General features: G+C 43.8%; 1 protein-coding gene across 1 annotated transcript in view; it reads right to left on the bottom strand.

The window, feature by feature from the left end:
* Nucleotides 1–13058, bottom strand: part of LYRM4 (LYR motif containing 4) — a 40042-nt gene continuing 26984 nt past the window's right edge. Inside the window, exon 3 of the mRNA XM_068097414.2 lies at nt 1–711. Coding sequence (XP_067953515.2) covers nt 655–711 — 57 coding nt within the window. The 3' untranslated portion in view covers nt 1–654. The remainder of the gene's footprint in view (nt 712–13058) is intronic.

The raw sequence follows: 13058 nt of genomic DNA, 5'->3' as shown, positions 1-13058 counted from the left end.
TTGCATTCGAGGCATTTTTGAGCATTTCACATTGAAGTAAACATAGTACACACATATGCATCAAAAAGGCCAAATTGAGCACACAAGACTGCCAAAGTTAGACATTCAAAGCACTGAGTGACGGAACCCACAGGAAGAGTCTTTTCTGTAGAAGATAAGGCCAAGCTTGACACCAAGCTACAGGTAAGATCAACAGAATAAAAACAAACCCAGAATGGATTTTCACCCAAGAGGTCAACGTATGAGGTGTGTGGATGTGCGGAGGGGTCTGTGGGGGTGCGGTGAAGGTCGGAACTCAGGAAAGGCATGCCACGTTATGTTAATAATGATAGTCTAAGTGTCCTGGAAAGAGGTGAAATAAATGAGGGTCCACGAGTATATATAATCGGAAATGTAGCATCAGAAGATCATAAAGTATATGACTACCTGAGGTTGGTTGGATGTACCAGGCCACCAATTAGGTTTGTGCCCCTTCCGTATATGAAGAGGAGACTGGCTCAAACCCCCTCAAGTCAATGAGCTGTGATTTGCATTCTTCCCTTACACGGACTTAGCCTACTGCCTGTCTGGCCGAGTGCCACCAATTTCACACAAACCCCAAATGACGTATAAATACAAAAACTCTCCAGGCCTCCCCGGTCCACGCTTCCGCCATCATAGCTCTCCTTCGATGACCAGCTTCCTGGACGAGTACAAATGACCGATGACGACCTGAAAACACAAACGAGGGAAGAGAGAAGACTTCATTTTCAGGTCACAAGCCTTGTAAGTAGGTCAGTGATGTAAAGATGGGTGGATTGGTAAACACTTTTTGCCTACTGAGCAACTCATGGGGAATCGATGAGAAGTGACACAAACTCGAGTCATCCGAGAGTGCATGTTCCGGGGAAGAAGCGTTCGTTATTAAAATTTCCTTTTTAGCGTCTACTGCACAGTGCTCAGATGTCATGCCAACGCGAATGACCAACGGAACATGCCAATGTCAATGACCACATGAGATGCTCACATGGAACAAGTAACTCTGCCATAAATACATTCGGATTCTGTTCAGATGTGTTATTTCAAGCTTCTTAATCAAAGGTCGTATGAAAGACCATTGAATCGTAAAAAAAAAAAAATTCTGCATCATACCCATAATTAAACGAGAAACCCCAGAGCACCTTCAGCTATCAGGAGCAGAGTTGATTATTTCTTCAAAATAAGCAGGAAATGGTCAGATGGGTCCTTCCCCACCGACACCTCCCCTCACCCCCTTTTCCTTCCCCACCGACACCTCCCCTCACCCCATTTTGCTTCCCCACCCACACCTCCCCTCACCCCCTTTTGCTTCCCCACCCACACCTCCCCTCACCCCCTTTTTCCTTCCCCACCCACACCTCCCCTTACCCCTTTTTCCTTCCCCACCCACACCTCCCCTCACCCCTTTTTCCTTTCCCCACCCACACCTCCCCTCACCCCCTTTTCCTTCCCCACCCACATTTCCACTCACCCCTTTTTCCTTCCCCACCTACACCTCCCCTCACCCCCTTTTGCTTCCCCACCCACACCTCCCCTCACCCCCTTTTCCTTCCCCACCCACACTTCCCCTCACCCCCTTTTCCTTCCCCACCCACACCTCCCCTCACCCCTTATTCATCCTTCCCCACCCACACCTCCCCTCACCCCTTATTCATCCTTCCCCACCCACACCTCCCCTCACCCCCTTTTCCTTCCCCACCCATACCTCCCCTCACCCCCTTTTCCTTCCCCACCCACACCTCCCCTCACCCCCTTTTCCTTCCCCACCCACACCTCCCCTCACCCCCTTTTCCTTCCCCACCCACACCTCCCCTCACCCCCTTTTCCTTCCCCACCCACACCTCCCCTCACCCCCTTTTCCTTCCCCACCCACACCTCCCCTCACCCCCTTTTCCTTCCCCACCCACACCTCCCCTCACCCCTTATTCATCCTTCCCCACCCACACCTCCCCTCACCCCCTTTTCCTTCCCCACCCATACCTCCCCTCACCCCCTTTTCCTTCCCCACCCACACCTCCCCTCACCCCCTTTTCCTTCCCCACCCACACCTCCCCTCACCCCCTTTTCCTTCCCCACCCACACCTCCCCTCACCCCCTTTTCCTTCCCCACCCACACCTCCCCTCACCCCCTTTTCCTTCCCCACCCACACCTCCCCTCACCCCCTTTTCCTTCCCCACCCACACCTCCCCTCACCCCTTATTCATCCTTCCATCCCCTTCACTTCACTTCACTTCACTTTCTGCATCCATTGACAGCCTGTGCGACATTACCGGCTTGTCCTGCACGTACGGAGCCTCATGAAAGGAGCTATTGATGGACCATAGACACCGGACAAGTAGCGGAGGGAGAATGTACAACACAATAGCAATTATGGTATAAAGGCCGCCATGTGACAAAAAACGTCATGTCGGGGGGAAGGTGGAGAGGGGAGGGGGGGAGGGAGGGGAGGTGGGGAGGGAGGGTGTTTGAGAATCAATGCATTCACACGATGATTACATTACACGATCCTTCACGAAGAGTGAATACGAAATTTGAAACCTTATTAACTCTGTACAAACCTTAAACCTGGTTATTAACTCTGTACAAACCTTAAACCTTATTAACTCTGTACAAACCTTAAACCTTATTTACTCTGTACAAACCTTAAACCTTGTTATTTACTCTGTGCAAACCTTAAACCTTGTTATTAACTCTGTACAAACCTTAAACCTGGTTATTAACTCTGTACAAACCTTAAACCTTGTTATTAACTCTGTACAAACCTTAAACCTTGTTATTAACTCTGTACAAACCTTAAACCTTGTTATTAACTCTGTACAAACCTTAAACCTTGTTATTAACTCTGTACAAACCTGATACCTTGTTATTAACTCTGTACAAACCTGATACCTTGTTATTAACTCTGTACAAACCTTAAACCTTGTTATTAACTCTGTACAAACCTTAAACCTGGTTATTAACTCTGTACAAACCTTAAACCTTGTTATTAACTCTGTACAAACCTGATACCTTGTTATTAACTCTGTACAAACCTTAAACCTTGTTATTAACTCTGTACAAACCTTAAACCTTGTTATTAACTCTGTACAAACCTTAAACCTTGTTCTTAACTCTGTACAAACCTTAAACCTGGTTATTAACTCTGTACAAACCTTAAACCTTGTTATTAACTCTGTACAAACCTGATACCTTGTTATTAACTCTGCACAAACATTAAAACCTTGTTATTAACTCTGTACAAACCCTAAACCCTATTAACTCTGGACAAACCTACGTTTGGGGTGTAGGGGGTGTGGGGCTGAAGTTGGGAGGGTGGGGTCGCCATGTTTGTATGTGTATGTCATAAATCGATGACCTGCATCGAGATGGCTTTTATTATTTTTTAAATTTTTTTTTTTTTTTTTTTTTTTTTTTTTTTGTATACAAGATCGAGGCTCGTGAAAGAGCGAACATTAATCACACAGAAAGACAAACCGACACATAAAACATATAACATAGGGAGCGGTAGACAAGATGGGGAGAGAGGGGGAAGGACACAAACATTATTTGAGAGCAGGGACCGAGAGACATGGAGACATCGAGAGATCTGAGAGAGGGCGAGGGCTTTGGGGGGGGGGGGGGGGCATGGGAAGGGGGCGGTGGGAGAGGTCTGTATGTGCAGGTCTGTGATAGGACTTCTATTCTCTATTCTTCTATTCTATTCTTCTATTCCCACAGCAGAACGACAGGCACCTGAAATAAAATAAAAAAACTAAAATTAAAAAAAAAAAATTAAAATTTAAAAAAATTGTCAAACATAAAATTAAAAAAAATGTAAAATTTCCTGTCAAGGCTACTGTCAAACAGACATCAGATTTAGAATCGGTGAGGTCCAAAACCCTAGAAAATTGCTTTTAATTGTAATTATGTGACTTTTGGTTGGCTAGTAACGGAAAAGTCAGTTTTTGAGTGGTGGCCATTTTGAAGTGTCAAATATGGCGCTCCCATTGAGAATTGGCTTCGGCTTCCGGCAGATTTGAATTCAGCATGTCAAAAACTACAAGTGTGCCAAATGTCATGCTTGTAGACAAATCTGCACAATTTTTCCCCTAACAGACCAGACGAAGAGAGAGAGAGAGAGAGAAAGGAGAGAGAGAGAGAGAGAGAGAGAGAAGAGAGAGAGAGGAGAGAGAGAAAGGAGAGAGAGAGGAGAGAGAGAGAGGAGAGAGAGAAAGGAGAGAGAAAGGAAGGAGAGAGGAGAGAGAGAGAAAAAGAGCAAGAAAGAGAGCAAGAAAGAAAGAGAGAGAAAGAAAGAGAGAAAGAAAGAGAGAAAGAAAGAAAGAGAGAGAGAGAGAGAAGAAAGAGAGAGAAAAAGAAAGAGAGAGAAAGAAAGAGAGAGAAAGTAAGAGAGAGAGAAAAAAAGAAGAAAGAGAGAAAAAGAAAGAGAGAAAGAAAGAGAGAGAAAGTAAGAGAAAGAAAGAGAAATAGAGAGAAAGAAAGAGAGAAAGAAAGAGAAAGAGAGAAATAGAGAGAAAGAAAGAGAGAAAGAAAGAGAAAGAGAGAGAAAGAAAGAGGGAGAGAAAGAAATAGAGAGAAAGAAAGAGAGAGAGAGAAAGAAAGAGAGAGAGAAAGAAGAGAGAAAGAAAGAGAGAGAGAAAGAAAGAGAGAGAGAAAGAAAGAGAGAGAGAAAGAAAGAGAGAGAGAAAGAAAGAGAGAGAAAGAAAGAGAAAGAGAGAGAAAGTAAGAGAAAGTAAGAGAAATAGAGAGAAAGAAAGAGAAAGAAAGAGAAAAAGAGAGAGAAAGAAAGAGAGAAAAAGAAAGAGAGAAAGAGAGAAAGAAAGAGAGAGACTTTTATGTCCTTTTATTACAAAAGTATAAAATGAAGAGTTTTTCAGTCAAAACAAAATAAACAAAACAGTTACATGCAATTTTACCATCGGGGAAATCAAAACCAACAAACCGTTAAGCTACCAAAAAAACACAAAAGGATATTTAGTAAAGACTAGAGAGAAAGCACCAAATGACCCTCAGATATTTTACAAAAATCCTCTGCACACCACATTCTTTCAAAGAGTTCAAGTTGGCTGGAAAGCGAGTAACAGTAAAAATCAAGTTTTATCCGGCTTTCACAAAAAGCTCTGAACATTGCTACAGTATCTGTACAAGTCATTCTTTATCTTGGATTTTCTGGTTTTGTAAATTGCCAATTTTGCTTGGGAAATGAAAAAGTTTGCAAGAATTGTTGCTTGGATGTTTAAGGGGCCACTTGGACCTAAAATGAAGATTGGAAAATTGAGATCAATGGAAAGACGTGCAAATAGCACTTTCAAGAAAACAAAAAGAGGAGTTAAACGACTGCATTGAATATACGCATGGGGCAGGGTGTCTCTGTCCACAAAAGGGACACTGATCACTTGTCGCTTGTGAAAAGTGGTGAATGAGAGAGTTTGTGGGTATTATCCAATGTGCGATTCTCCATTGGAGATCACCAGCACGTTTTGGCACAGGATTTTATAATACCATCCCCAGTTTGGGGAGAAAGGAGTGGCAGGACTGCAGACCACCTGCAAGGTGCTGGGGGAGACAAGGAGGGGAAAAGAGCTTTCAAACATTGGAAATATAAGGTTTTACGGTTACCACTGGAAGAGGAAAAGGAGCGGCCAAAATTTATTGGCTCCAGGTTTTCGGAGGCAGACAAAAGAAGGTTGGGGAAAGGAGAGAGGCTCGGCTCAGAGGGAGGTACAGGACGAACCAACCAAGGTTGGGAGGTACCGTAGGCACGAAGCACCACCCTTAAACATCTGTCTCGTTGGCGAGATGATCTGACGCCAGTCGCCGAGGCAATAGCAGCAACACTTAGCCACTTATCATTTGCATTGTCTCTAAGGTGGCACACTGGTTATTGATGCAGCCACAAACTTTTGAATGAAGGCCCTGCTGCTTCCAAAACCTTCAAAAAGTGAGTTGCAAAACAGTAGCTCGTTGAAGAACATGGATCTCTCGTACGTAGTATGATCACGATGGCTTTTGAGAGCTTGCCATGCATTTAACAAACTTCGGTAGAAAGAGGGGAGTGAAGAGAAATCAAACATTGTCAACTCCATCAGGAAAAGCTCCTTAGCATGACCGAAATTCTCAAAACGACCCAAAATGCAGCATGCAAGTTGCCTCCAAAGCACAAAAGGCTCGTGCAAAATGGACCATATCGTGCGTAGACGAAAAGCCATGATTCGGCATTTTACATTGACAAGTCCTTGACCACCCTCAGATATCGGCAAATTCAATCTTTCCGGTCGTAGCCAATGCATTCCAGACCAGAAGAAATGAGTGACGCTCTTCTGTATTCCGTCGATTAACCCAGCAGGTGGTTGCAGAGCCAAGACCTTGTGCCACAGAATGGAGGTAACCAGGTTGTTTATGACCAATACTCTGCCACGGTAAGACAATTGGCGGAGTAGGCCTTTCCATTTTATTAAAAGCAGTTCAATGCGTTCAGGCAAACCTTCCCAGTTATGCCTGATGAAATCTCCAGGACCTAGAAAAACTCCCAAAAACTTGATCCCATCTCTTCTCCAAGCAATATTTGCGGGGAGAAGCGGGGGTGAGGGGGGGGGGGGGAGAATGGGGGTTGGGAAAGGGATTCGAGCCACAGTACCTCAGTCTTTTTCCAATTGATTTTTGCTGACAAGGCTCTGTTAAAAAGTGCTAGTTTAGAAAATGCATCATCTTAGCAATGTCATCAGAGTTTTTGATACACACACATATATCATCAGTGTAGGCAATGGTCTTCATAGTGTGGTTTAAACCTCTAACAGTGAAACCAGTCAAAGACTTTCGAAGCGTGTTTAAGAGGGGTTCAAGGGAAAGGGTGTATAAAGCACCTGACAGTGGGCAGCCCTGCCTGACACCTCTTTTAATACAAAAAGGGGGCACAAGCTCATTATTTATGTTTAGCAGGGCAGATACGTTTGAGTAACACATATGTATACATGATAAAATAAAGGGTCCAAAACCAAATCGATTTAAGACTTCGGACAAGTATTCATGCGAAACGTAATCAAAAGCCTTCTCCTGATCTAGGAAAACAAGGCCAACACTTTCATGATGGATATCACAAACATCAATCAAATCGCAAATAACAGAAATACTGTCATGGATATTACGACCAGGAACACAATAAGTTTGGTCCATGTCTACAATGTTCTTTAGGAAGGGTGAAAACCGTAAGGCAATAGCTTTGGAAAAGATCTTGTAATCAGTACATAGTTATGATATTGGCCTCCACTGGGAGATGAGTAAAGGGTCACCTTTCTTTGGAAGCAAGGTAAGTACTGCTCTTCTGCAGCTCAGCGGGAGTTCCTTCTTTTCAAAGCTTTCCTGGAAGACTGATAGCAGTTCAGGGCCAATTAGGTCCCAGAAAGATTCGAAAAATTCTGACGGTAGACCATCGATGCCAGGTGATTTTCCTTTGCCAAGGCTCTTTAGTGCAATGGAGAGTTCCTCAAGTGTGAGTGGTTTCTCCAGGCTCTGCCTTTGCTCTGGGGTTAAGGTGGAAACACCATCAAGTAGTGAGACACCATTTAGGTCAACTTCTTTTGCTTTGTAAAGGTTGGAGAAAAAGAGTCTAGCTTCCCTCTTGATTCCTTCAGGGTGAGTGATGACAGAATTATTGTCAGGGCATTTTAGAGCAGTAATTTGGGGGTGAGGAACCTTAGATTCAAAATCAAAGAAGTATCAGGTTGGCGTGTCCAAAAGGTTGAGCTGCTGAAACCGTAATCTTTAATGCCCCTTGGGTTTGGTTCTCAATTATTGTATGAAGGAAAGCTTTCTTTTCTTTCAGTCTCAGTTCTTGTTGGGGAGAAGAGCGAGTTTTTAAATTTGTTTGAATTTGTAGAATTTCCTTTTCTAAACTAGCCTTTATTCTACGTTCCTCTTGTGTTCTTAGGAAACAAAATTGTTGGCAAAAACCTCTACATTGGGCCTTTATGTTGTCCCACCACAAACACTGATCTGTAAACTGGTGTTTTTGATTTAATAAAACGGACCATACGTCTTCAAAAGCAGCCCGAAAGGAGGGGTTTTCTAAGATGGTGACATTAAGCTTCCAGAAAGAATGGCAACTCGAAGACAGATGTGAATGGTAATTCACAGTAATTAAATGGTGATCTGAAAAACCAGAGGGCAAAATTCCAGTGGTAGGGGAGAGATTGAAAAATGGCGAATTTATATATATCTGGCCGAGCCTAGGTAGGGATACCTGGTTGTTTGTGATCTTGCTCCAGGTAAATTGATGCGTCGTGGGATTTTGTTGCCGCCAAAGATCCTGAAGCTTAAAATCCCTTATTATCTCTGCTAATAATTTAGCTGGTCCGGGATGGGGTTCCACACAGTTCCTGTCTAGGTTTGGTTGCAGAGTGCAGTTAAAATCACCTGCCATTATAATTTACACCTGTGCAGGTCTATTTGCCTCATATAAAGCCCTAATCTAGCGTAGAAGCGTTGCCGCTCCTGGCTATTTGAAGGGGCATAAACGTTCAACAAAGTAAAATTTATGTTATTAATAACAAATTCTAGGGAGGCTAGGTGCCCTGGGATTGTTTTAAAGGAAAGTTTTGATGGATGGAAATGGGGATTCAAAAGAAAAGCCACTCCCACAGTTCGACAATTGGAATCACTAAAAAAATTGGTCGTTTTCATCATCCGGTTCCATTCTGCATGGGATGCTGGCGTAGTGTGGGTTTCCTGTAAGAAAAGTACATCTAATGTTTTCTGTAGTGCAAGGTTCACCACTTGGAGTTTGCGCAGCTGACTTGCGCCACCATTTATATTTAAGCTTCCAAAACCCATTTTTTTAGTTCATCTTTTGCTCTCACAATGTACTTTTTTAGACTGCTACAATTGGCTTCTGTGAAATGGTGGTCGCTGGGCCATCGGATGATGTTCCTTGCCGTGTCGATAAACCCGTGCAGGTAAGAAAAGTGATCTTTAATGTCTACGTGTCTCTTTCTAAAAGTGTGGTTGAGGAATTTCAATATTTGGGCTGGTAATACATTGGATTCACTTTAGGCTGGGCCAAATCGGAGGTGATTTTCCTAATTCAATGTAATTTACCTAAAAGTTGTGTGAGTATCAGGAACAAAATCATGAAAAAAAATTTCAAAAATATTGACGTTTTACGGTCAGACTTTAGCCGGGGAGCGTTTGGGTGCGTGGCGCCTTTGGGCACCCCGGTCTGATACTGCCGCCCACGCGCAGAACACCTTGTGAGTGCACGTGGGTCCCGGCGGTCCCACTGGCCTAGCGCTACCATGTTTAGACAGCGAAATCCGTCCCCGGGCACCGGCAAGCCAGGCACGGTAGGACACCCGCGGAGCCCCGAGATCAGACAGCCCGTTACCATAGCAACAGTTACAGACGACTCAAAAAATGCCTAAATTGACGATTTCTCAAGCTGTGTTTGACCCCCAGAGTTGATTCTGGTACCAAAAGATGCAGAATTGAAAGCCAAGGATGATTGGATAGCTTAACAATGTCTGTGACACAATTCAATACCACTTTTATCCAAAAAACTGATTTTTGTCTGAAATTTCAAGCATATTTATGGAAAAAAATTGAAAATTTTGCTTTTTAATCATAGGATAACCATTAATCAGATTAAATTTACTTTAAATTGTCTTTTACAACCTTGTATTGTCCAGTTTTTATAACTGTTATAACGTTGTTTAAATTTGGCCATCTTCATTTCAATAAAAAAAGTTAACAAAAGCAGCTTACAATCATTAATTTTAATGCCTGCTTTCGGTTGTTACTGTAACCATTCATCAGGGCGTTCAAGGCGCTCTTGCACACATCAAGGATAGGCGCTCTTGTCTTCGATACAACGGCAGTGAACTCTGGGGTCAAGAGTGGAGTCGTAGTAAGACTGGAGACTGAGTTTGGCAGGAGTCTTCTGCAACTGGCGTGTCGGCACCACATCCACGAATTGGTTGGAGGGGCGTCTTGCTCAATAGTGTATGGCCCCACCACAGGACCTAATGAACAGCTGTTCAAGCGACTGCTCAACACTTGGAGTGAATTGGACCAGGGCAACTACACATTGGTCGAGGTGTCTGCTCAACAGAGAGAGCTGGCTGGCCATGTACATGCCACCATCACCTTCCTTCAGACGTGGATGGACAATAGCACAAAGGAGACTCTTCGACACGACTACCTGGAGCTGGCACACCTCACACTGCTGTTTCTTGGAGGGACTGTCCCTGATGGTATGAGGACCATCACTATCAAAGCTCCTGGGGCATTCCACCACGCCCGTTGGATGAGCAAGACTTTATACACTATAAAGGTGGCACTCTTCCGTCGGCAGCTGGGAGATATCTACACACCCGAAGAGCTGGAAGACATAACCAGTCTCGCTGCATTCATGTCAGTCTTCTACACTAAAGCGTGGTTGACATGTACCAGTGCTGCAGATGCACCATCTAACGACATGTACCTGATGAAGAACCTCCTCAAGGCTGAGGCCAGTATCGCAAAGAATCCAACAAAGTGGCCTGCCAAATTTCTGTCCTTTGTGACTGTGGCCCGAGAGAAGCTACAAAACCATTTGTGGTACCTCTCAGAGAGATTGGTCTCTTTGGCACTCTTCTCGGACAGAACGTCATCTGACAAGCAGACTATGAGAAGGGCTATGCTCAAGTACCATGGGACTGCACATAACATGATACAGGAGATGCCAGCCTCACAGCAATTGGGGAGTAAAGCCCTCAGACTTTGTTGGTTACGACTCTTGGAGCATGTTTGAACTCTTGGGTATTGACTCCAGTTTTGTCAAGCTCCCCGTTGCACAGTGGCCCACCTCAGACAGCTATCGTCATGGCAAGGAAGTTGTGGCCAAACTCCCAGTTGTCAATGACGCAGCAGAGCGGACACTTGGACTCGCCACAGATTTGAACACTAACAAGGCCCCCAAATCTGAGGCGCAGCTCCAGGCTCTATACAGGGTTGTGAAGGGCGTCAGGGAGAAGCTGCATGGACTGGCAACATCCACTGAGGTTGTGACTAAGAAGTCATTGGCCTCCATTGATTACAATTGGGACTAGGTTTTTTATTTTGTTATCAATGTTCAATGTCAGACCTTAAATTTGAGACAAAAAAGCTTAATCAATGACAAAAGTTAATTTAAAGTACATTTAATTTGACTATAGCTCTGATTAATGATTATCCTATGATTAAAAAGCAAAATTCTCATTATTTTTTCAAACAAATGCCTTAAATTTGAGATAAAAATGAGTTTTTGGGATAAAAGTTGTATTGAATTGTGTCACAGACATTGTTAAGCTATTCAATCATCCTTGGCTTTCAATTCTGAATCTTTTGGTACCAGAATCAAACCTGGGGGTCACACACAGCCTGAGAAATCATCGATTTTAAGAATTTTTTGAGTCGTCTAACGGTTGCTATGGTAACGGGCTGTTTTACTGTAAGACGTCAATATTTTTGAAAAAAAATTTCATGGTTTTGTTTCTGTTACCCAGCTACAACTTTTAGGTAAATTACAACCTTGTAGTATGAAAAATTGAAAATCACCCCTGATTTGGCCCAGCCTAATTCACTTGTAGGGAACTCCTCAATTTCGTAAGATTCCTCATCGGACATGTCGGAACCACTGTCTGGGAAACTTTCAATTCCTGGTTCTTGGGGCTCTGAGGTAACTTGTGGTGTGCAAGTGTCATCTTAGTACATGGTGTTATGTAGAATTATTATATGTAAGTGCAAAATTTGCTACACTAGTGGAACCAATGTTTTTTTGCATCTATATACCCTTGGCAACAAGACCTGAGTTGGTTCCATTTTTTTCAATGGCGTCTTCGTCCCTAACCCCAAGCCAAGTAGAAGTCCACGCTATGAAAACTTTCAATTTGGTCAGTATCAAGATAAAGTTGTTAATGCAACACAGCAAGACTTTGCATGGCTACTTTCACGGTATTCAGAGGCACCATGAAGAGACATCAGACGGTATACCAGTTTGGTCAGCATACAATTCTCGTGTGTGCACTCCAAAGAGAACAAGACACCCAACCTTGATCAAGATCACACAATGCCTATCATTAAGGCACCAGCTCATGAGTGGACAACACTGGTGACAGTTCTTGAGAAGCTTTCGTTCCTCAATAGTGTTGTGTGTCCAGAAAACACTGGAACGATCTTAGTTACATTTGACATGGATCTTTACAAGAGGGCCCTAAAGTTAGAATATCTTCATGACCAATATGCTGGGAAATGGATGGTATGCCCTGGTGGTTTCCACACTGTCTTGTGTGCACTAAGGTGCCTTGGGAGGACTGTTGAGCACAGCGGGCTTGATGAAGCTTGGAGAAAGGATCTGTACAGCACTGTGACAGTAAATCAGATACTCAATGGTGTGGAAGTGTAACTCAGTGTAACTCATTGGTTGGAACTGGTAACGAACCAAGGTACGAGCAGGTGGTCGTAAGAATGTCAGGAATGCATCTCGCCCTGTCGAAGCTGGGAGTCCTGTTGTGTAGCTTTAGCACGACCCCGGGCTAACACACATTCCCAAGCCCGTACTATTGTCTTTCATCGGGATGCAAAGAGGATGAAGCAAATTCCCAGCAGGGAGGAGCGAGTTGGTGCCAGGAAGGCGAGCAGGATGACTGAGTAACATTGCTGCGGAGAAGGGATTACGATTTCAGCGCACAGAGGATTAACTGAAGTTTGCCCATATAAACAGAAGAGACTTTGAGTCAAGGAGACTTGCCATCAGAAGCCCTGCCCGATGGAATGAATGAGTACGGCGTTGCGGAGGAATATCGGCTGAGAAAGAGGGACTATGCGGATAGAGTTATCTGGTCCATTGAGTTAACGGTAGTTATTAGTATTTGAATGAAGTGAACAACTAGTTAATAAAGTTGTGATCTTTTGTAAACCTGTGACATCATTGGAGTCTTGAGTCTCACAACACTTCCACGACAATCTGGAGGCACCGCTGGATTTCGAGTGGACTTCGCCAAGGTAAGCATGGCGTCTTGGGGATGGTCCA

Source organism: Myxine glutinosa, chromosome 9 (assembly GCF_964187855.1).
Source record: "Myxine glutinosa chromosome 9, kmMyxGlut1.1, whole genome shotgun sequence".
Lineage (NCBI taxonomy): Eukaryota > Metazoa > Chordata > Myxini > Myxiniformes > Myxinidae > Myxine > Myxine glutinosa.
The sequence above is the reverse complement of the archived record's forward strand: the minus strand, read 5'-3'. Positions and strand labels throughout refer to the sequence as shown.